Below are 25,572 nucleotides of genomic sequence, written 5' to 3'. Positions count from 1 at the left end.
GTCCATCCCCGCCTTCATCCCCGAACAGGGATGGATTTTAACCTTCAGCCCCGCCTCCATCCACGTTTCATACCCTTCATCCCCGGTCCAAACTGGATGAGGCAGGGCGGGCCCCCGCTTTCTCCCGGTCCAATGCCATCTCTACTAGAGATGGCAGTGAATCAGGGTGGATAAGCGGACAAGATCTTCACCCCATCTCGTCTCAAAATTCTGCCTTTCATCCCCGCCTTATTTTTGCATGGATTTTGATTTTAACCTCGATTTCCATTTCTATCTCTATTTCATATCTTTCATCCCCAATTCAAATGAGGCAAGGTGGGGCGGGATGAGGCCCTATTTTCCCTGGTCCACTGCCATCCTTGTTTGGCTAAAAATCAAGAGCGTGATGCAGTAGAATTGAGTGTGTCAGTTTAGAGGCAGCTCTAATGATATCCGTGGCAAAGTTGTGAAATTATTTTCTGCCATCTATTTTGTATGCAAGTGTTCGTGTATTGCATAATGATGAATAACTAGATTATGAGAACAGAAAATATGAGAACTAATGTGAACTGCAATTTTCATAATTTTTTTGTTCTTTTCTCTTGAATTTAAACATACTAATGTGATCTACATGTTTAGTTTTATAAGAATTCGCTCTTGAATCATCCATTTTAATGCATAAACAAGATTTTTTGAAGAATTTTATAATCAATGGCTCATAATCTTCGTAAATATTCAAGTATTCAAAAAATCACATTTTTTTTATAAAAAATACACGATCCAATGGTTGGTTCCTAGCAAATTAGACATGCCAAGCAAATCCACATTGTTGGATTTGAAAAAAAAAAGCTATTAAAAATGCTCATATTTTCTCTTTTCAAGTTCTAACTAGAAGCTCAACATGATTGCTCTCAATTAATAGGAATTTCCAGTGGACCGACTCCAAAGCGTTGCTCCATACTTGCGGTAGGTTTGATTAAGGAGAATCAAAATCATGACAGGTCTTCAAACGCCTCGATGCATAGTCACAAATATCAGCCATTTTTGTGAAAATCTCGTGAGGTTTTCAAAACATGATATAATCTAAAAAAGATATAATATTTTCAAAATATTACCTATTTTGAAAATATGACATTTTTATCATAATATAATTGCATTGTTAACATGATATTTTGTACTTTTATGTTTTTTTTAGCTTTTTATATTTCATATACACTTTAAAAATAGAAACATACCGATAGTGTCCCGAGCTTTTTTTGAGATTTTTTTTTTTTAATTTTGTCGTGAGAAATTTTCTCAGAAATCTAGATAACAATATTTTGAGACCGTAACATGGATCCAACTGTACGGATCACGCAAATAAAAAAGGAATCCGTATCGGCATCCCTCGAGTCCCCGAGTCGATTCTAAGTAAGTGTGTAATTGTGTATCGTATCGTTTGGGAGGAAAAAAAGAAAAAGAAAAAGAAAAAGAACGAGGAAAGAGTCAGCTGTTCATTCCTTCTTTCTCCTTCGCATCCTGCGCTGGGTTTATTTCGTTCCCTGTTTCAGCCTCCGACTCTTTTTCTCTGAGAGCGAGAGAGAGATGGCAGCGAACCTGTTGGAGACGTACGCGTGCGTGCCGTCGACGGAAAGGGGGCGGGGGATCCTCATCTCCGGAGACCCCAAGACCAACGCCATCGCCTATTGCAACGGCCGGTCCGTCATCGTCCGCCACCTCGACCGGCCGCTCGAGGCCGTCGTCTACGGGGAGCACGCCTACCAGGCCACCGTCGCCCGGTTCTCCCCCAACGGAGAGTGGGTCGCCTCCGCCGATGTCTCCGGCACCGTCAGGATCTGGGGCTGGCAGAACGACCACGTCCTCAAGAACGAGTTCCGCGTCCTCTCCGGTCGGATCGACGACCTCCAGTGGTCCCCCGACAGCCAGCGGATCGTTGTCTCCGGCGACGGCAGGGGCAAGTCCTTCGTCCGCGCCTTCATGTACCGTCTCTCCCTCGACTCTTGCTTCGATCGGTTTCCTGTGGATTGGTTTCGTTTCCGTTTTTCTCTGTTACCGATTCAAACTCCTTTTTCTAAGTTGATCACAAACAAGGAATTTTCGATAATCCACTGAATGCGATCCATGAGTGCATATTTCTTATTTTGATTAGTATGATCATAGGGAGAGTGAGCAGTTTCTGATTCCGTTTGCGTGCTCTTTTATCTGTTCGGTTATTAACTCGTTAGTGTTCATATTGCTGAGAAAGGAGAAAAGAAAAATAAGAGAGATAAAAAAAAGAAAATTGAGTATGATCAGGAATGCTGCTACTACAATTGCTAGAAAAGCGCCTAAATATTTAATTTTCGTTTCAATTTTCCGTTTCGAGTTGTTTTCATGGCCATTCTTGCTTCTGTAAAAGCTTGCTTTTTTTTTCCGCTCTTTGCCATGGTATGCTCTTCCTTATTGTAGTCATCTCTAGGATGGTCTCACGCATGAACAAGCTAGGATTATTGCTTGCTACATGTGCAACAAATCTTGTTTTTGGCACCAAGTTTCTGTACCTCTTCACCACGCAGCCTAGATAATAAAGCATAAACGCACAAACACGTCTCTCAATGGAGAATGATAGCCAGTAGAAAACAAGCACACCCACGCACAAGTGTAAATGGGGACCATGGTTTAAATTTATCGGTGCATCGGGGTAGATGATTCCCATTAGTCATACCTGGTGTTTTTCTTTTCCTTCTGTAAAAGACAACCGTGTCATTGTTCTGAAAGTGACTCCAGTGGAGAGGATGATGAGTGCAGCGGAGATCTTTCCCATCTGATTGTGTTCCTCTTGCCAAATATTACGTCTGTTTGTACAATTATGTTCTCACAATTAGCACAAGTAATTTGTCTAACAAGCAATGTATCACAGTAATACTTGGGAAGTTGTGCCTCAACCCCATGATTAAAAACGGTTGGTTGCAAATGGATTTACAAAGGTATGTACAAATTAGATAAACACATAAAAATATACTTGTTGCAAAAGAATACAATCAACAACATAGCTTGAATTAGTGAATACGTTTAACTATGTTGTTAAAATTTGCACAATGCATGTAATGATTTCATTTGTGTTATCGTGCAGCTGGACTTTATATTAGTTGGATGTGAAAAATCCATTTTCGCCTTGGGGAGTTGAAAGAAAAAGTATACATGGAGCGTTGATTTTTGTGAAGCTGATCCTAGAAAACATGTGTGCAAGCTGAGAAGATCAATTTATGGACTAAGCAAGTTTCGAGTACTTGGTTCTTGAGCTTTCATCTGGCACTGAATAGAATGTCGTAGGAAAAGGAATGATGATCATTTATCATTTATGTTGATGACATAATCATAGTTGGAAGTTCCAAAACACCATACATGAAATAAAGATATCCATGCTAAAGAGGTTCTGAATGAAAGATTTAGGAGAACTGCGATGCTTTTTCGATGTTGAAGTTGATAAATCTGAAGATAAGATTGCATTGTCTCAATGTAAATATGCAATTCACATAATTAAAAGGTTTGATATGATAAATTACAAGTTGATAGTTTCATCACGGGCAGTGAATAAAGGCTGTCAAAAGGAGAACCACTAAAATAAACAAAAAAGTACAGAAGCATGTCTAGGGAACTTGTTAATTTATGCGTGCACCTACCATGATGCACATGGAAGCTTTGAAAGAAATCTTGCTATATATAGAGGTCACTCCTAGTGATGCAGAGCATCGGGATCATCATCACATTGAAGAGAAGTTGGATGTGAATCCAACTCTACATTACTAGATCTGGAAAGAAATACCAAAGAATATTCAATCCAAATCTGGACCATTCGAGTTCAAATGAATCTCAAGGGTAAAATTATCATTATACATATTTTATTTCCTGAGAATTTTGGTTCTTATCATCTCAGAAAATATATTTTGCTTTGTGGTTCCATTTTTGTGAATTTTGGAATCACCCTTGTATTTTTTCGTTTTATTTTTTATTTTTTAATTTTTTTAGGTGCTGAATTCTATGGATCCAGATAGTTTTGGTGTCGGCTAGGATTTATATTGGGCACTAGAGGGTGTATGGGTATTTGGGTAATTTTTATATTTTATTTCAGCTTTGGATTCAGACCTTGACCCATTCATTTGATGTGATCAAATTTGCAAGTATTGGATCTTGCAATAGATCCAATATTTCAAGTATTTGATCCACATTGGCGCCACAGTATGTTGAACCAATGTGGACCCAACACTCAAGCCCTTTATTCCTTCCAGAAAAGTCATGTATGCCTTATTGAAAAGTCGTGTATGCCTATTTATTCCATTTGATTGTTAGAAAGGGTAAGTTAAGGCTAAATTTAAAGAAAATTCAAAACATGTGCATCCATTGGCCACTTTGGGAGGTGGCATTGGAACCTACCTCAGCCATTAACTCAGCCTTTGCTGAGCTCTATAAGGCTCTAGAGAAAGTTGTGCAGGGGTTTTGGCTTTCATTTTTTTTTTGAGAAAAAAAGAACAAGGAAAAAGAAATGGAGAAGAAGCTAGTAGTCCCCTACCTCTAGCTGACTTTCTGGGTTGTGAATCTGTTGGACAAATACGTTTGCTCCTGCAACATCAGACCTTTGGTGAGAATACTGTTGCCGTGAAAGTGTTGGTCCTTGAACGTGTGACCCATTTCAAGGCTATTAAGGATTGTTGTTGTGTTAGTGAGACCGTGAACATCATTTGCTGCCAATGGGACTTTGGAGACTCGTGTTTGTGTGCGTGCCTGAAGTTGCTAACTTTTGTTGTTGTCGTGAGGTTACCCGACGAACCTGAAAGACGTGTGATATCGTTGCCATTAACCACCAGCATACCAAAATTTCCTGCTGTCACATTGTTGCTGCTGTTTCGCAACCATTTGCCGACTTGAGCAGATTCTTCTCATTGCTGAACCAGTCTATTTATCATTGTTGGACATTCGAGCCATTGCTGGAATCGGTGTTGTTAAAAGCGCGCCTCACCTTGAGGCAAGGCCCTCTGCACCTCAAGGCGCCAGCCTAAGGCATGATAGTAATAATAATAATAATAATAATCATATAATAATAAAAAAAACAATGATAATAATAATAATAATAATAATAATAATAATAATAAGAAGAAGAAGAAGAAGAAGAAGAAGAAGAAGAAGAAGAAGAATAATATGAGGAAGAAGAAGAAGCATTTTTTTATTTATTTATAATTTTAGATATTTTATAGTTATTTTTAAGTTTTCAAAAAAAAATTGAGGCTTACGCTTTATGCCTCGCCTCAGTTTTTGGTGAAGTGCCTTGCTTCGCCTCAACTTTTTTCACAACATTGGCTGGAACCTTCTCACTCTTGTCTTCATCTTGGGTTTGACTTGAACTTGAGTGATTTTGTTTTGATTAGAAAAAAAACTTGCTGTGTTTTGCTTGAAAGAAATAGATTTTTGAAGTTGATTTTTTTAGAGATAACTTGTTTAGACAAAATATGTATTTGTGATATTTGTTTAAACTTTAAACTAAGCAAAGTCGGGTTAAGGAGGATGGGATTTCACATTGTAGAAAATACCTTTTGAAGTATCTTTCTGTGCAGGTTGAACTATAAATACTAAAAACTAAAACTGGATTAATTTAATTTTGGTGTTTGATATACTGTATGACTGTTTTAGTGCATTTCAGAACTATGCCTAAGAAGACCCTTCGTCAGTGTTTTGAGCATAACTCTCTCGTTCGAAGTCAAAAAATTGTGTGGTTTAACTTGTTGGAAAGCTATTGAACGCCCGACCAACTTCGTGTTTTACTCGTTTTCTGATTCCGACGTTATCATTGTCGAAAACGTCCCGAAACAGAGAGGACAACCACTCGAGTGTCTGTCCTGGCCTGTGTCAGTCTGGTTCATTGTTTAGGTCATATCTGGGTCATTTGAACTCAGAAATTCTTGATTTTTGTTTTGTTGGAACAACAACAATTTTATCTAGAATTTTCGTGTTCTGGCCATCAACAAAAACAGTAAAGTTAGTCCCCGTTCTGGTCTTTCACCAACCGGGCTGTCCCAAGTGTGACAGTCTCCAAATCCAGCAACCTGTCCCTTGTCTGAGCCATGTCTCAACAACCAGTTGTCGAGAAATTACAAAATTCAGACTCTATAGAAAGGCAAAAACATTATCTACACTTTTTGTGGTGCCCCTATTTGCAAATTAGGTGATTAGCTCAGTCTAAACGCCTTCGGTCAGAACTTTTTCAAAACTTTGGATATCCGTTTAGTGCTTCCGCATGTTGGATCCATTCGGATCGTGGATCGTGGACCAACCTGCAGTCACTACCGCATCATTGTTGGTATCAAAGCCCATTGGAAGACTTTGTTCCTATAGTCTTCAAAAACTGACCCGAACAAAGAACTCTGTCATTCACATGACTGTGTTTTGATGTGTCAAACAGTCTCGATGTTTTTGGGCGATATCTCTTTAACCCAGTATCCGTTTTCAGTGTTCTTGGATTCGTTGGAGAGGTATCGAAAATACCTCCAACTTTTGTGTTCTGACCGTTTGCAGTCTCTGAAAACGGATGTGAACAAAGTGTCTGTGTCCGGAGTGTACCAGTCTATCTTGTTCATCAGATATCTTTGCGCTCTGATATCATAAAATTCTGATTTTGTTGCGTTGAAAAGATAATTTTATTGGCTACATTTTCTCAGTTTACCATTTTTTACTAATTCTGTGATTTATTGGACCGAATTTTCATTTACTTGCTTATGCAGTAGAACTAATAGGACCGGAGTCTTGGCTTCGAACCGACTCACAGTCGGTACCGCACCACCTAGTCAAGGCCTTCTTTGTCATAAGAATGACCCACAAACAAGTGTAATTTAATTAGTTGTGGGTAATGTAGTTTGGGTAGGAGATCTTGACACTAAGAAATTTGTTTCAGGTTATTATGCATTTGTGCGCATCTTTCCAAAAATTGTAGATTTTTGTGTAAAAGTGTAGTCTCATGAAGACAAAGAATTGCTAGATAAAGTATTGAAGCTGAATATAGAGCCAAGTCTGAGAATGGTTTATGAAATGGTAAGAGTCATGGTGTAATGAATATATTAGGAATGAAAATATGTCGTTGCTTTGCATAATGTGATAAAAAGTGCTGTAGCACTAGCATCAAGTCCTGTATCGGTGATAAGTCAAAGCACTTTCAAGTTGATTATCACTTTGTCAGTGAGTAGAAGCCAGGATTACTGGAAGTGCTGGTAGGAGTGGGAAACTGCTCTTCCTTGAAACGCTTGGGGAAGAGCCCAATATCGGGAAATGAGTTTTCTTTATTTTTTAACAATTGGACCAGTTTTCTCTCTGTCTCACTCTCTCCCCCTCTCTCTGTCTCTGGCTCTCTTTGTCTCTCACTCTCTCCCCCCTCTCTCTTCATCTCTCCCTTTCTCTGTCTCTCATTCTCTCCCTCTCTCTCCATCTCTCTCTTTGTCTCTCACTCTCTCTCGCTCTCTTTGTCTTTCACACACACACACTCTCTCTCTCTCTTGTTACATGCGGAGATGTATGCATTATGCACACACAGAATGAGCTTCCATGTGAGTTTGTCTCTATTGAGAATAAAGGTTGGTTATTGCATACAAAAATAATTTTGTTTTCAAGTAGTGAGCATTGTTTATACTTTATGTGGATGAATATTGTAAGAAAGTTCTGGCTTCAAATTTATGTTGAATAGTGGTTTTAGTAGGCTGTTAAGCAGCTTAAGCTTGGGTTCTTGTTCAGTTTGACTTGGCTCATTTGTTGAATATCTTTTGTTCCATTGCAGACCTTAGCTTATATTTGTCTATGTAGTTTTTTACTTGTTGATCATGAATTCATGATCCGGGCATATTAACAGCCAAGCTGCTTGCATATATAATTCAGTTTTGAAATTAATAGATCAACTTTAATATTATACACTCATGTTTTATTTTGTCAATAATAACATAAATCTTATATTTTTGTAAATTTTAAAAAAAATAATTACATTTTCGCATCGCTTTCGATTCCTATTCATTTCTGTCAAGATATGCATGTATGCATATCTAGTTGTACATATATACGATATACATATATCATATATGTATGGATGTATATACATATATAATATATATATTATATATATTCATTTTATTCATTGTAATAGATAAATATCCACTAGGGGTATTTTTGTCTTTTCAATGGACATGTAATTAGGTTGTGCTCATTATGAGCATAATAGTCTTTATTTATTTTATGTACAGACTAGGAAATTAGTTTGCAGTGGAGAGCATAATATACAAAGCTACATAGAGTTATTGGGACCTCCCCAACGGCTCTATTTCTATCCATTGGGGAGAGTCCCAATGGCTCTATGGCTCTCTTGTGCCTATAAATAGGGGAGATCCCCTTCCATGTAATCCAATGCTTTCTCAAGCATTTTGTAATACAATTCCCTATATTTTTGTGCTCTCTTGGCCCTTGTGTAGGTTACTCCATGAGATGGGTTTTGTTCCAAATTAGTATTAGAATCCGTTGGAAAAATTACTTGATGTGATTGAGTGTTGACCTATAAGTGGTATTGTGATTTAAATATTGTGTTCTTGTAATCCCATAAGAGGCACCATCTTGTTCTTGTTTCATTACATGGTATCATAGCCATCGGTTAAAGACTTTGTTCGTGTGGACGTGAGAGCATGGATCTTATGTTCGTGATCTCGTGGTGTTCACAGTGTATTCTACTTCTATCCTATATCCTCTTCTTCTCTCTTTTCTCTCTCTCTATCTCTACACCCTTATTTGTAAAAATGGAAGATGAAAGAGAAGTGGTCGTCTCTGGTTCCTGTAAGACTCAACGATACAAACTATGTGATGTGGGCATCCATAGTTAAACATAAAATATGGAAAAAGGGTCTATGGGGCTTGGTCGAATGCACCGAAAGGGAACCAAAGCTTATCCTTACCAAACTTGAAGATGGCAAGGAAGTAGCTCTCCAAGGAGAAGAGATGTCTAAAGCCATTGGGGAATATGAGAAAAGATGGAAATATTGGAGGATGGGCCATTCCAAATTCATTGGATGGCTCATTAATACTGTTGACATCAAAAAATGCTCAAGTTTGGCAAAATTTGATTTTGCAAGTGATGCATGAAAATATCTTAAATTATAGTCTAAATGACATAGCACATATATGCAATGTGCAAAACAAGGTTAAAACCATGACCCAAGGAAAAATGAGCATTAGGGAATACTATAATGCTCTATCTCTTCTTTGGTATGAATTGACTCCTTTAGAACCTAAGTGACATTGTCATCAAGATGTAGAACTCTCTGAAAAACAAATTAAAACAAAACATTTCTATCAATTTGTTAATGGACTTAGATTCGAATTTGAAGGGACCAAATCGGTCATTCTTCGTATAGGAGTACCTATCATAGTAGAAACACTAAGAATTAACTATGGAGGAAAATAGGTTAAAAAAATCCTCTACTAAAGATGAATAATTCGTGCTTGTTATGTCGAGGCCCGAAAACCACACAGTGGCTTATAAGCCTCCTCACTTTGGAAAAACTAATGAGAATGAGAGAAACTCCAATGATTATGGGAGGAGTCTAAATGATCATGGAAGAAGTGAATATGAACACAAGAAGAGTGACAAACTAATATGCTATCATTGCTATGAGTCAGATGAGAGATGATCGAAAAGATGAAAAGGTGGCTTTTGTGGGGCCATCTTTGGAAAGAAATGGTGTAGATGACAACTCCAAAAGTGTGGGCTCATTGTCTTTGGCACAACTCATGGAAGCACTACAATGGTACAACCAATGTTCAAGAATCAAACCTCTTATCTCCGGTGCAGCCGTATCTACATGTATTGATCCCGGTACGACTTGACTCCAAATGAGATGCGGATGCTTAGATGGATGTGTGGAAATACAATAAAAGATAAGATTCAGAACGAGGAGATACGTAAGAAGGTAGGTGTTGCACCCATTGAAAATAAGATGCGAGAGAATCGTTTACGGTGGTTTGGACATATTCGGCGAAGGCCTAATGATGCTCCAGTTAGAAGGTTGGAGAAATGGGAAAATATATTAGTTAAAAGAGGTCGGGGTAGGCCTAGGAAGACTTGGATGGAGATGATAGGAAAGGATATGATTGCTTTGAACCTCACCGAGGACATGGCATTGGATAGAAATGATTGGAGGAAAAGGATTCATGTGGAAGACCCAAAATGAATTTCTTTTTTGGTTCATATCGCTGACCCCAATTGTTTTGGGATGAAAGCGTAGTTGTTGTTGTTGTTGTAATAAAGTTGATTCAGTTTGGGTCAGAGTTGCCAATTGAGGAAGCGGGAGTGAGAAGCGAGGCACTTTCAAAAATGTAAGAAGCGGGGAAGCGTGGGACCACTTAGAAGAAAATTATGAACCGTCTCGGAAGCGAACCGGAAGCGAGGGGGAAGTGAAAAAATGAAAAAATGGGGAAGCGAGGGGGGAAGTGTGCTTCCCATAAAAGAGAAGCACGCTTCTCAAAAAAGAGGCCCCACGCATTTCAAAAGCACGACGTTTCATGCTTCCAAAGCGCATATTGGGGAAGCACGCTTCTCCATTACCCTAGGCGCTTCCGGTAACTCTGGTTTGGGTTTTGTTTGAAAGATGGGGTGTAAGATCCCTTGTGGTTTTGTGGATGTGAAATGGAACTGTAAAGGCCCCGAGTTTCTGGGAAACTTTTCGCAATTGATTTAAAAAAAAATCCGCACTTTTTGGGGGTATGAGTTGGGGTCGTTACAGTGATAACACAACTTGATTTTAAATCTTGTTATTACTGACAATGCATTGTTTGTTAAGTCTTCTAATGCACGTATAGTGATACTACTTCTTTATGTTGATGGCATGATTATCACAGGAGGTGATAAGCAGAAAGTTAGTCATATCAAAGATGTGCTCAAAGCTAACTTTGACATGATAGATCTTGGCTTTTTAGGATACTTTTTTGGAATAAAAATAGCTTACTCACCTTGTGGGTATTTGTTGTCATAGACTAAGTATGCAACCGAGATCATAGAACGATCAAGACTTTCAAATAAAAAATGAGTTGACACTCCAGAGGTTATCAATGCAAAGATGAAGGATGATGGAGAACCTTGAAGGATCCAACTCCCTACAGACAGATGATTAACACTTTATCTTATCTTTTTATTACTCGTCTTGATATTGCAGATGCTATTCACTCAATTTTAGCATGATTCTACTACAATACATATGAGTGTTGTAATAAGGATTATTAGATATATCATAAATACTATTAGTTGTGTTTATTTTTATTATCTTCCTCCTCGTTAGAAGTTATTGCACATTCTGAATCTGATTGGGGGAATCTGTGAATCATTATCGCTCAATTATAGGTTTTTGTGTTTTTTTAGGGGATTTGTTGATTTCATGAAAATGCAAGAAACAACAAAAGGTGTCTTTGTCCTCTATAGAAGTAGAGTACCAAGCTATGAAAACGACAATCTCCGAGTTGGTTGTGAAGCGATTACTAGAAAATTTGGTTATTCATATAGCAGAACCCTCAAGACTATGTTGTGACAACAAAAGTGCAGCTTACATCGCCTGCAATCACAACTTTCATGAGAAGACCAACACATCAAAATGGATTGCCATTATGTGAGAAGAATTTTTGAAGAACATTACTTTTCCATATGTACCATATGAGTATCAATTGGTGGATTTCTTCTCCAAAGCACTTCTGTCACCAAGATTCCATTTTCTCCTTAGCAAACTCTCGATTGCAGCACTGTGAGTTTGAGGGGGGTTGTTAAGATATGCATATATGCATATCTAGTTGTACATATATATGATATACATATATCATATATATATATATATTATTCATTGTAATAGATAAATACCCACTAGGGGTATTTTTGACTTTTCACTAGACATGCAATAGGTTGTGCCCATTAGGAGCATAATAGTCTTTATTTATTTTATGTACAAACTAGGAAATTAGTTTGTAATGGAGGGCATAAAAGACAAAGCTACATAGAGTCGTTGGGACCTCCACAATGACTCTAATTCTAGCCATTGGGGAGAGTCCCAATGGCTCTATGGCTCTCTTGTGTGTATAAATAGGTTTGATCCCCTTCCATGTAATCTAATGCTTTCTTAAGCATTTTGCAATACAATTCCCTATATTTTTTTGTGTTCTCGGCGCTTGTGTGGGTTGGTCTTGTGATTTGAATATTATGCTCTTGTAAGCCCATAAGAAGCACCATCTTGGTGCGACACTCGTGTGAAAAATCCTTAACAATCAAGTTTTCAAATAACTTGATACTTCAAATACTCAATACACAAAATAAATGCACAGTGTTTATAAGCTTTACACCACAAAAGAAGTGCAATAAATGCACAGTGTTTATAAGCTTTACACCAAAGAAAGTGCAATAAATGCACAGTGTTTACAAGCTTAAGGAGACAACTCCTTACTCAAAATCATACTTACAATGGGCTCACGTAGCCTTATTTATAAGCAAACTTAAGAGACGTTGGGCTATTCCCAACAGCTCTTATTAGAGACGTTGGGAATCAGCCCAACGTCTATATTTTTAAAACTGTGTACACAGTCAATGGCTGACTGTTGTACACTGTACACAGTCAGCCACTGACTGTGTACAAAAACATTATATAAAAAAAAAACAAAAATAAGAAATGAAAAAAAAACTACAAAAATAAAAAAATAAAAAAGATGAATTACAATCATATTCAAAAACATGAATATGCGTAAAATGTAGAAATGACTAAAATACCCCTACAGCCAATACAATAAAGAAATATATATTTTATATATACAAGTAGATGAATACATATACATATATGAAATATATATATGTATATATATCTTCTTTTATATATATAAAATATATATAGAAAATACATTGTGTTATAAATTACAATTTAACACCCCCCCTCAAACTTAGGGCAAGATGACCGAAAGTTTGCCAAGGAGGAAATTGAACCGCGGAGCACACAAAGCTTTGGTGAAGAAATCTGCCAACTGATATTCTGAAGTTACATATGGAAGATCTATAACTCCTTTCAGATACGCTTCCCGAACATAGTGACAGTCCATCTCAATGTGTTTAGTCCGCTCATGAAAAGTATGATTTTTGGCAATGTATATTGCACTCTTGTTATCACAACATAGCTTGGTGGGCCCTGCTATTGAGATCCCCATGTCTTCTAATAGTTGATGAATCCACACAATTTCCATGGTAGTAGTCGCCATGGCACGATATTCAGCTTCTGTTGAGGATAGAGACACTTTTTGCTGCTTCTTACATCTCCATGAAATCAGCGAATCTCCTAAAAACACACAAAAACCAGTGGTGGAGTGACGGTTATTTGGGTCACCTCCCCAGTCAGAGTCAGTATAAGCAATTAATTTTAATTCAGAAGAAGAGGATAAGAATACTCCCTTATTTAGTGTGCCTTTTATGTATCTTACAACTCGCAAGATGGCACTCATGTGAACTGATGTAGGTGCATGCTGAAACTGACTTGCAGTATGGACTGCATGGGATATATCTGGTCTGGTAATACTCAGATACATCAATGATCCTACAAGTTGTCTGTAGGGTGTAGGATCCGAAAGGAGAACCCCATCATCAATTTTCATTTTTGCCCCTACTACTGCAGGAGTTTCACAAAGCTTCTCATCTGTAATACCTGACCTGTCAATGATCTCAGAAGCAAGCTTAGTTTGAGATAAGAAATATCCTCTAAGGGAGTATGCTACTTCAATCCCCAAAAAATAAGTTAGAAAACCCAAATCAGACATTTCAAATTTATCTTTCAAGATAGATTTTATACTCTTAACCCCGTTAGAATCACTCCCGGTGATGAGCATGTCATCAACATATAATAATAAAATCACAATCCCTGCATTGGATTTTCTAACAAATAGAGCAGTGTCAGTAAAACAAGAGGAAAATCCATTTTCAATCATTACAGAGTTAAACCTATCATACCAAGCCTTGGGGGCTTGTTTTAGACCATAAAGTGCTTTTTGAAGACGAAGCACTTTTCCCTTAGGAGTCTCCATTCCAGGTGGAGCATCCATATAAATTTCTTCGTTTAAATCGCCATTTAAAAAAGCATTTTTAACATCCATTTGATAGATGTTCCACTTGTTGATAGAAGCAACGGTTATAAGACATCGGACAGTGACCATACGAGCTACATGAGCAAAAGTTTCTTCGTAGTCAATACCATACTCTTGACTATATCCTTTTGCAACCAAACGAGCTTTATATCTTTCAAGGGATCCATCACTTTTAGTCTTTACTTTGAAAACCCATCTGCACCCTATTGTTTTCTTTCCTTTAGGAAGATTTTGAAACTCCCAAGTTTTGGCTTTTCTCAGAGCCTCAAGTTCATTGTCCATTGCACTAATCCATTCAGGGCACTTTCGTGCTTCTTCAAAATTTCTAGGTTCTATATAAGAGTGAATGGCACTAAGGCAGGCCCTATATTTAGGTGAAAAAGAGTCATAGGAAATGAACCTAGAAGGAGTCTTTCTACTTCTTTCGGTTCTACGAGGGATCACTTCGCTATGAGGAGTACTTGGACTAGCATCATCATATCTTTCAAGAGCACTTCTAAAGTTGTTTCGATCTCTATGAGTATAGGTGATAGGGTCTTTAGGTAATCCTTCATCAATGGGGATGTTTTCCTCAGTTTCAAATTCATTTGAGTTACTTTGATCTGACTCATCATCACTAGTATCATCGTCTTTATTCAGTAAATCAAATAGAAAAGAATAATCCACGTTTTCATTATGAGATTCACAACGTTCGAATCCACTAAGATTTTCCAAAAAACTCACATTTCTGGAAACATACAGTTTATCACTTTTGACATCATAACAACGAAAACCTTTTTGGGTTTCAGAATAGCCAAGAAAGGCACAAGGAATGGCCTTAGGAGAAAGTTTGTCATTCTTATCAGTAAGAACAAAACATTTACACCCAAAGACCCTTAACCTGCTATAATCAGGTTCCTTTTCGTATAATTTTTCAAAGGGAGAAATTTTGCTTAAATTTTTCGATGGAAGTCTGTTTATGAGATAAACAGAGGTAAGGGCTGCCTCAGCCCAGAGATTCTTTGGAATGTTTTGTGAAATGAGTAAAGTCCGAGTTGTTTCAATGATGTGCCTATGTTTTCGTTCAGCTAGCCCATTTTGTTGGGGGGTTTTCGGACAAGATTTTTGGTGAAGAATACCAAAATTTTCAAGATAACTTTTGAATTCATTTGAGAGGTATTCTCCTCTAGAGTCGGACCTAAGGATTTTTAGGCATCCATTGAATTGATTTGAAATCATCATATGAAAACTTTTAAAAGTTGAAAAAACTTCATGTTTATGTTTAAGAAAATAAATCCAACAAAACCTAGTGTAGTCATCCACAAAAATCACATAGTATGAAAATCCTCCCTTTGACATCACAGGAGCCGGACCCCATACATCGGAATGGACAATTTCAAATGGTTTTGTCGTAAACATGGATCTTTGAGGAAAAGGCAAACATTTCATTTTCCCAAGAATACATTCATTACATAGAAAATCGCTTTTACAAAGATGTTTAATAAAAGGCAGATAGGAGATTTTAACAATATTGGGATGACCCAATCTCTTATGCCATACATGAATATCTTTGTTTTGAACAACATTACAAAATTGACTCTTGGGAACTTGAAGAAAATCAACGTAGTAGAGGTCTCCTCTTCTAGAGCCTTCCCCAATCAATCTCCCGGAGTGGCGATCCTGTATCCAACATTTATTAGAAGAGAATTTTATATCGCAACCATGGTCCGAGAGTTGGGAGACGGAAGGAAGATTTAAATTAAGTTTTGGGATAAGACGAATTTTTGGAACAAAGAAGTTTTGTCTTTCAAAATTGCCTATTCCTTTAATCTCAAGAGGTGTTCCATCCGCGGTTGAGACAAAGGATGGAAAAGAATTTTTAGAAAAATTTGAAAGAGAGCAAGTACTAGGGGTCATGTGAAAGGATGCCCCGGAATCTAAAAGCCAAGATGTCTTACCGGGGGAAGAAGATGACATGGCGGCTCCAGAAATGCCTCCCTTGAGAAGAGGTTGCAATGCCTCTACGATTTGTTGAAGGGAAAGAGACTCACTTGATGATGAAGGTCGTTCTTCTGCTTGGGATGCCATAGCCGTTGCAATTAATTTATTCCATTTAGGACACATAGGTTTGATATGTCCTGGTTCTTTACAAAAGTAGCAATTCAATTTGCTATAGTCTCTTTTGCCATGCCGATCATTACCTCCTTGACCTTGGTTCTTGAAATGAGGAGGTCTATAGGTCTTCATGTTATTCCCCGGTCTTGACACAGCATTAACCACTTCACCATCCTCTTGAGTAGAAGAGGCAACAAGAATGCTAGGATTATTCTTGCTAATCCCCATACGTGTTTCTTCACCACTTAGTTTGGTGATAACATCTTCAAGTGCGGGAGATGTGAACGCGGAGAGAAGAGAGGACCGAACTTGTTCAAATTCGGGTCTAAGGCCATTTAAAAAGTTGAAGAACCGATCTTCCTCAAGTTGTTTGTGCCTTAATTCGATAGCTTCTCCACTCCATTTTGGTTCAAGAATTGCGAGCTCGTCCCAAATAGAGGATAATTCGGCAAAATACTCCCGAATGCTCATATCATTTTGTTGAAGTGTCAAGGCTCTCTTTTGGAGAAAGTACTTGTGGGATAGATCTCTTGAAGTGTACATTTTCTCAAGATACACCCATGCTTCGGAAGCCTTTTTGAATTTGATGATATTGGCGTTTATCTTGGTTTCAACGGATGAAAAAATCCAAGATAGGATCTTGAAGTTCTTCATTTCCCAATCGTCATGTTTTTTGGAATACTCTTCAAGAGCCTTTTGTCTTTCCTCCCCTTCAAGAATCTTAATATCTCCTCTTTCGATGATGGTGATTTTGGGTTCCGGTATAGATCCATGAACGTAACCCCAAAGCCCCTTTCCTTTAATATGGGCTTCCATATTCCCGGCCCAAACATGATAGTTTGAGCCATTAAGCTTAAACCCAAGAGAGAAATGGGAGTCTTTTTCGCCCATTAGAGAGGAAAGAAGACAAGAAATAATACGTACCTCAAGTATTTTTCGCGTCTTTCTTGATAAAAGAAGCTTCTAAAATATTGCCCGAAGAAGATGATCCACTTCGATCTCAAAAAGCTTGAAGGCACGCTTTTCGAGGTATTCAAATGGAGGAGAATCGCAATTTTTCTTCTTCAACCTTGCTCTGATACCATGTGAAAAATCCTTAACAATCAAGTTTTCAAATAACTTGATACTTCAAATACTCAATACACAAAATAAATGCACAGTGTTTATAAGCTTTACACCACAAAAGAAGTGCAATAAATGCACAGTGTTTATAAGCTTTACACCAAAGAAAGTGCAATAAATGCACAGTGTTTACAAGCTTAAGGAGACAACTCCTTACTCAAAATCATACTTACAATGGGCTCACGTAGCCTTATTTATAAGCAAACTTAAGAGACGTTGGGCTATTCCCAACAGCTCTTATTAGAGACGTTGGGAATCAGCCCAACGTCTATATTTTTAAAACTGTGTACACAGTCAATGGCTGACTGTTGTACACTGTACACAGTCAGCCACTGACTGTGTACAAAAACATTATATAAAAAAAAACAAAAATAAGAAATGAAAAAAAAACTACAAAAATAAAAAAATAAAAAAGATGAATTACAATCATATTCAAAAACATGAATATGCGTAAAATGTAGAAATGACTAAAATACCCCTACAACCAATACAATAAAGAAATATATATTTTATATATACAAGTAGATGAATACATATACATATATGAAATATATATATGTATATATATCTTCTTTTATATATATAAAATATATATAGAAAATACATTGTGTTATAAATTACAATTTAACAACTCGGACATGGTTTTCTTTGTGTCAGGTGAAGTCAACCACATTGAGGTCCATTTTTGTCTAAAAGTAGATTCAATTAACCCTAACCAAGTCCAGTTTATGTGTATTATATATATATATAATTACATAAATACACACACATACATGTATATATATATATATACGCACCTCTGCACCAGTGTAGTTATTTTTTATTAATGAGGAATAACAATTGTAAATTGTTAATTTGATTTATTTCATGAATTTATGCATGATAAATTGATGATATGATAATTGTTTTATTTCATTAGTGTTAACTTAAAACTGTTAAAAATTATATATATATAATACACACCCTCCCCCCACACAAATTTTTTAAAGTGTTGCATCGCTGCATCCGCATCCGAACCTATGTGACATAGGTCACTTCCCTCTTAGTTTTCCCTTTGAATCCTGGTTTGCTTCCAGTTCGATTCTTAGGTCGCTTTTGGTTCGCTTCCTAGGTTGCTTCCGAGACGATTCTCAGTTCACTTCTAAGTCGTTTCACGCTTCCCGCTTCCTAAAATTTTAGAAGTGTCTCGCTTTCTGGCTTTCCACTTTCCACTTCCTTGATTGACAACTTTGGTAGAAGCTAAATTTATCAAATCATAATTTCACTAAAGGATTGTCAAGGGCAAGGCACCATTATTTAAAGATCAAGTTGTACATACTATGCTATGTGTATCTTGGGGGAGCATGTTAAGAAGTAATTGGTTCAATGGTAAAGGGGCATATAGGTATTTCACGTTAAACCGATTGCTTACTGGTAACAATAGAAAACTATGGAGATTAAATGAGATGCCTAGTGTGGTATCTTTGTAATATCACATCAAATGCATGACTTGTTTGTAAAGAACCCTAATGACGATTAGTATTGTGTTACCCTCATCATTGAGAAAGAGAGAAGGGATCATGACTTCGCTCCTCCATTCCATCTTAATTATTTTCTTTCTTCTGCTTCTTCCTTATTTCTGCGGATTTGATGTGTTTGATACCTGTGCATGGCTTAAAAACAGGCCCAACTCTAAGACAATGAATTAATCAAACACAAGGATAATAGTCCTTACTAACCTGAGTTGATCTATGTGTTGCCCTATGTTGTCAAAGGCGTGCCTATTGTTTATATATTGTTTTATATATATATATATATATTGTGTATGTTTTGTTTATCTACTTTATTGATTAATAATTGTTTGTTTTGAAATGTTTAATTAGAACAATGGAAGATGCAAACCCAAGTTCTTCAGATGATTGTGGATTGGCTCCTCTAAATGCAAGTGCAAGTGGCTCTTGTTCCAACCCTAGCAGAGAATCTTCAACAAAAAGGAAAATTAGAAACTCTGGGGATCTGACATGGAATTGGGCATTTTGCAAGGATGAGGCAAATTTGAATTCAGTGACGTGATCTGTGCAAAAATACATATAAAGGCGGAATCTACAGAATTGTTTGTTCTTAATTTTTTTTGCCCGCCTAGGCCCTGCCTAGTCGGCCGCCTAGGCCTTTTCGAAGGTCCACCAACTAGCCCCACCTAGCGCTTTCGACAACATAGTGTGTTGGTCACATTACATGTCACCATGTGATCTAATTCTAGCAACATTCACCGATAGAACCATGAACTAGGTCTATAATTTGGAAAACACCTCATCCTCTTAAAACTCACAAAGGTGCTTCACCACCTAAAAGTTTATTAACGTTGATTACATTTCACTAGCCTGCCAGAGTCAGGAGAGTTATCAGGCATACCATCAACACTTGTTCTATTTCGTTGCAACAGCTACTCCTTTTTGGGATCTTGGTCTGTGCTAAAGGTAAATATGACATTTACTTAACCAAGAATATGTAGTTTTTTTATTATTTATAATTGAATCATTTGCACACAATTAAAAAATGACAAAGCAAGCATGCATAATGTTGCTAATTCCATTTTCTTTTGATACCTCAAAGAGTAAGGAAAGGGTGATTTTTTTGTCTTTCTATCATTGACATTCTGTTTATGATAGAGATAATATCTTTTTTTTTTCTAGCATTATTTACCATATGTGAAGTTTGATTGAGATTGCCTTGATATTTTACATTTAAATTTGTTTCGGTTGTATTTTGTGCTTTGCACAATTTATAGTTTAATCCATCTTTGTCATGGTGATCTCCTTCTCTTTGTTGTATTTTTTGTTTTTGTTTGTAGGTGGGATTCAGGATCAACTGTTGGTGAGTTTGACGGTCATTCAAGACGTGTCTTAAGTTGTGCATTCAAGCCTACAAGACCTTTTCGTATTGTTACATGTGGAGAAGATTACTTGGTGAATTTCTATGAGGGACCACCATTTAGGTTCAAACTGTCACAAAGGTTAGTCTTGTTTATGGTATTAAGAGATTGATTTATACTATATTAGGTCAAGGATAGTGCAAATTTGCTAAAGGTTCAGCTGTTTTAACATAATTGTTTTGTATGAAGAATCCTTTGGTACATTGTCTTTCTTTTTTGGTAAAGGTATGAGGATCCAATGCAGGAACTGAAGCGTGACATGTTAGCCTGTCGAAGCAAATGAAATTCTAATAGCTATTCAGTATATGATGTGTTAGCTTTTAAGTAAATAATGACCATTCTCAAACTTTAGGAGTGCACTCTGGCTTGAAACATTACTATAACGTTTAACTTGCAATGGAATATAAAATCATGGTATAAATAAGTGTTCCTAGTATCTTCATGCTTGAATGACATTTTCCAAAAGCAATGCACATGATGTAAATAATATTTTCTCCAAATTGTAAGGAATTATGTGCTCTAGTGAGGGAGATGTATACCTGCCCTTTATCTGATGTGTAGTCTGTTTAAAACTAGTAAGAGAATTAACTAATAACATCCAAGGGGAATATATCAGGGTATTGAAGATAACATTTAAACTATTATTCCTAAAATGGCCAACACAGGTTTAAATTAACTGCACCGTCTAGGTAAATGTTTTAATATAATTGATCTTTGTTCTTGTAGGGACAGGACTACCACTTTTTCTACCAAAAATCTAAACAGATTTTTCAAGCCATAACTAGAGAGCTTTTCTGTCCTAGAGGATGGGCCCTGCTGGTTTCCAGATCACAGTTCATATCTTGATAATATTGCTTCAAAATACATTATAACTGCCAAGCCCCCTTCATGAGAGCGATATAGTTATGAATCTAGTCTGAGCACATCAGGAACACTTACTAATTTAGGTCTCTCTCCCTCTGTGTTTAAGGCTGGAAGGTTATAAAAATGGCAAAAAGCAGAAAATATGACAAGAACATGAGGGGCTTGGCAAACTTTCTTTTTCTTAACAGTTAACATAGGTTATGGATATATAAATGATAAAAGAGTAAGTTAATCGATAAGGGAAAAGGCTACTAACAAATGACGCTTCTCTAGAAAATCTAATTGCACATTCATAAAGGTTTAAGTTTCATATATACATATGGATTCATACAGTTTGAGGATTTGATTAACATATTTGTTAGATTTGAAATTAGATCAAACTAGATTAGCTTTCTATTCAAAGTAATTTAAACATGTATCTCTATTTGAATCTTTATGGCTATGGCCACATATGAGAAAAAATGGAAAGAATGGAGAATGGGGCATGCCAAGATTATGTCTTGGGTCATTAGTAGTCTTGATATCAAGAAGTGCTTGAGTCTAGCTAAATTTGAACATGCAAATAAATATTTGCATGAGACTATCTTAAGAAAATGTATTCTCTTAAATCTATGTCACATGGGTGCAGGTGCAGGGGTAGGGGTGCGACACTTTAAAAAAACTTGGGTGCGGGGATGCGGCAAAAAGTTGGACATAAATGACCCTGGGTGCATTGACTGCACCCAGGGTCAGGTTGATCGCATCGGGTGCGGGTGCGATGTGAGTGCGGCACCTAGTTGAAGAGTCCCTGTGACATAGTCTTAAAGATATTACCCACATTTGCAACTTGTAAGACAAGGTACACACTATGATTCAAGGAGAAAAATGTATTAGAGAATATTTTAGTAAGTTGTTCGACCTTTGGAATGAGTTTGCTCTTCTTGAGTCACAATGACATTATCCCAAAGACATAGAACTCCGTCAAAGACAAATTGATGTGAAACATTTCTATCAATTCATCAATGGTCTAAGACCGGAGTTTGAGTCTACTAAATCGGCTTTTCTTCATAAAGGAGAAGTTCTCTCTATTGAAGAGCTAAGTATGAAAGAAAATAGACTAAAAAAAAGACATTTAAAGATGATGATAATTCGGTCATAGTCGTGTCTAGGCTGAGAAACCATGTCCATGCTTACCAACTACTACATTATAACTATCACATTATAAGAGACCAAACAATGATAGCTATGGAAAGCAAGACAATGAGTTTGAAAAAAAAATAAATTATTTGCTATTATTGTCGTGAACCGGGGTATGTCAAGATATATTGTCCTAAACTAAAGATACCCTATGAGAAGAAGGTAGCCTCCGTTGCTCAAGAGTCAAGTGAATTCAAAGCTACACAAGAATCAACTATTGAGAGCATGTCCTTGACTCAAATTGTAGAAGCTCTTCAACCTCTATTCAAAGGAGCTTCACCAACCGAAGCTACGGTCTCTTCTGTTGGCATCTTTGATCCCAGTAAGTCTCTTTGGCTTCTTGGCTCATGTGCCTCATTTCATATGACACTAAATTGTGATATTTTATCTGGATGTCATAACTCAAGCGAGTCAAATGTTTTTTATTGTTGATAGAATATCTCTTGAGATAAAGGGAATAAGAAATTTTGAAAATATTTTAAAGAGATTTTTTATTCAAAAAATTAGATATATTCCCAAGTTAAGCCTAAATCTTTTGTTTGTCTCTTAATTATGTGACCTTTGGTATAATGTTTCTTTCTCTTCTATTGGTTTATGAGTGCTAGATCGTCTCTCAGGGAAGCTGATTGGAGAAGGCTGTAAAGAAGGAGGTTTATACTACATAGATTTTTTGGAAATACCTAAGAATACTTTTTGTTATAATGTTTAAAAACTGAATTTTGGATTTTGGAGCTCCCTAACCAAAATCTTCTGAAATATTATCTGCATGAATGCAACCAAAACTGATTGGAGCTCCCATGTGGCAGGTCATGAATCCCCTTGTCATTTTGTGGTTGATGTATGCTTCAAAATTTCCCTTCATATCTTCATTTGGTCTGATACCATCTTCAGATTGATGGTAACATGATTATGTTCCTTTGATGTGTGAAAGAATATGTGGTGTGTGCGAACTGTGAAACAAGGTGAGAGAAATGAGTGAGTGAGGAGGAAGAAGAAGATATAGGAAAAGAGAGGAAGTGAGAAAAGACAAGGGAGAAAGAGAATAGGGGCTGGAATCGTGCCCTATCCCTCTCATATTGACCCTTATAAAGGTAATTTAAGTCAGTTTACAAAAATGCCCTTCATAACTATATCTTTTGACCTATTGGGTCTTGAATACAAAAAAGGACTTCACTAGCCAATCAATTTTGACTCTCATGTAATGCTTCCTTATAACATATTGTACTTCAAAGGATAAACCAAAGTTGCCAGTTGGGGAAGCGATTCGGGTAACGGAAGGGGGAAGTGAGGGGGAAGCGAAAAAAGGAAAAAACAAAAAAAGGAAAAAACAAAAAAAGGAAAAAAAGATACATTTTGGAAGCGCCACGTTTCGCGCCTCCGAAATACGCTTCGGAGAAGCATGCTTCCCCATGTCCTATGGTACTTCTGGTAACCCTGGGATAAACCTCTAAACTGGTCATCATGATGTATATGAACCCTTTATTTTTGTTACCTCATTAATTCACTGGTCTGCACTCCAGTTAAGCTAACCAAAACAGAAAAAATGAAAAAGTGGAAAACTTCCCTTAAGTATCCACTAAACCTGCCATCTTCTGATCGATGCAATTGGATTGAGTGTTAGATGTCTTCATCCTTCTAAGATTTTAATTCATGGTAGCCTCTTGGTTCAAGATAGAACGCAAAAACATAACATTTATTCAAGTTTCCTTGCATTGCTTGTTTGGCCCATCAAATATTGTGCATTGGTGTGATTTGGCTACATTGTTTACAAGATGCCTTTCCCCATTAATTGTTGAAGCATACTCTTTATTTTGGAGCAACAGTCGTGTCCTTGATTTGCAGAGTCCAATGCAAAACTTCTGGAAAAATGTTCTAGGGTTCATATTAATTAACATCGAGTGCTTGGTATTTTTTCTTTTTTTTTTTCAAAATTTCTTGTAGGAGAAATGTAGTCATTATTTTAATTTTATGTCAATGATAAAAAACTCATTCATGGCATTGTAGCAATGTAGGCTTGTGGCCATAATAAAATATAATGTGCTGAGAAAGATGTTCTTGATTATGTCTTACCGAACAGAGGTAGTATGTAAAGGAAAAATTATTGTTTGAAGTGCAGGGAACATTCCAACTTTGTCAATTGCGTAAGGTTTTCTCCTGATGGAAGCAGGTTTATCAGTGTAAGTTCAGATAAGAAAGGTATACTATATGATGGGAGGACAGGAGAAAAGATTGGGGAGCTATCTGCTGAAGGTCACAATGGTAGCATCTATGCTGTTAGTTGGAGTCCTGACAGTAAAGCGGTATTTATGATATTCCTATGCTATTTTCATTATTGATTAATAATTGTACTTCCAGTGGTGGACTTAGGATGCAAATATCTACATTGAATGATATCTACTTTTTCCTTTTTCAGATTCTTAGATTGATAATATGAACATTTTAATTGGAACACAATTAAATTTAAATGTTACTTATATAATCAAATGCCTGACTAATGGAGAGTTTTTCTTCTACTTTTTTGTTTTTTGGTTGATCGAAGAAGCACATTCATTTATCTGTTGAATAAGTTTTATACAATCTGGTTTACCTATATTCCAATGGTCTCCAGCACCATACTGGTTCTGATGGGGCTGTACTTGTCTGTATTACAGGTGTGAGTGGAAGTGTTAATCCAAAGTTTCATTGTGTGCTTTAGTCTGCTTTACTTTGGTATTGATAGAAAATTCTTTCATATTTTCTGTGCAGTTGGATAAACCTGGTTGAGGTTATATTTGTCACAAAATGGCACGGATCCCAATACCCTCCATAATGGACTCCGAGGGTCAAAACATAATGCATTTGAACAAAAACATAAGAACTAAAATGAAACACAATAGAATGTGAGTAAATAACTTCATTAATAAAGAACAGTAAAAATACAAAAAAATACATTTTAATCCTCATTACAATACACTAAAAAACACACAAGAAGCCTAAAACCATGGTTGCTAGTCGAGGAAGCGGGAAGCGATATGTGAAGTGGAAGCGGGAAGCGTGGCACTTTCAAAATTTTAGGAAGCGGGAAGCATGGGACGACTTAAAAGCGAATCAAGAATCGTCTCGAAAGCGAACCAGAAGCGAATCTGGAAGCGACCTAGGAAGCGAGGGGGAAGCAAAAAATAAAATAAAAATAAAAATACAAAAAAGGGAGGAAATGCAGGGAAAGCGAAGGAGAAGCGTGCTTCCCATAAATGGGAAGTGTGTTCCCTATAAATGGGAAGCATGTTTCCCATAAA

At 36.9% G+C, this 25,572-nt stretch overlaps 1 protein-coding gene across 1 annotated transcript in view; it reads left to right on the top strand.

Moving 5' to 3' along the window:
* Window positions 1–1,221: 1,221 nt before the first annotated feature.
* LOC149829647 (actin-interacting protein 1-2-like) overlaps window positions 1,222–25,572 on the top strand; it is a 70,607-nt gene continuing 46,256 nt past the window's right edge. The window contains exons 1-3 of the mRNA XM_090016061.1: window positions 1,222–1,958; window positions 20,177–20,338; window positions 24,414–24,597. Coding sequence (XP_089872187.1) covers window positions 1,564–1,958; window positions 20,177–20,338; window positions 24,414–24,597 — 741 coding nt within the window. The 5' untranslated portion in view covers window positions 1,222–1,563. The remainder of the gene's footprint in view (window positions 1,959–20,176; window positions 20,339–24,413; window positions 24,598–25,572) is intronic.

This window comes from Nuphar pumila, chromosome 8, assembly GCF_984573655.1.
Source record: "Nuphar pumila chromosome 8, dmNupPumi1.hap1.1, whole genome shotgun sequence".
Taxonomy (NCBI): Eukaryota; Viridiplantae; Streptophyta; class Magnoliopsida; order Nymphaeales; family Nymphaeaceae; genus Nuphar; species Nuphar pumila.
The sequence above is the reverse complement of the archived record's forward strand: the minus strand, read 5'-3'. Positions and strand labels throughout refer to the sequence as shown.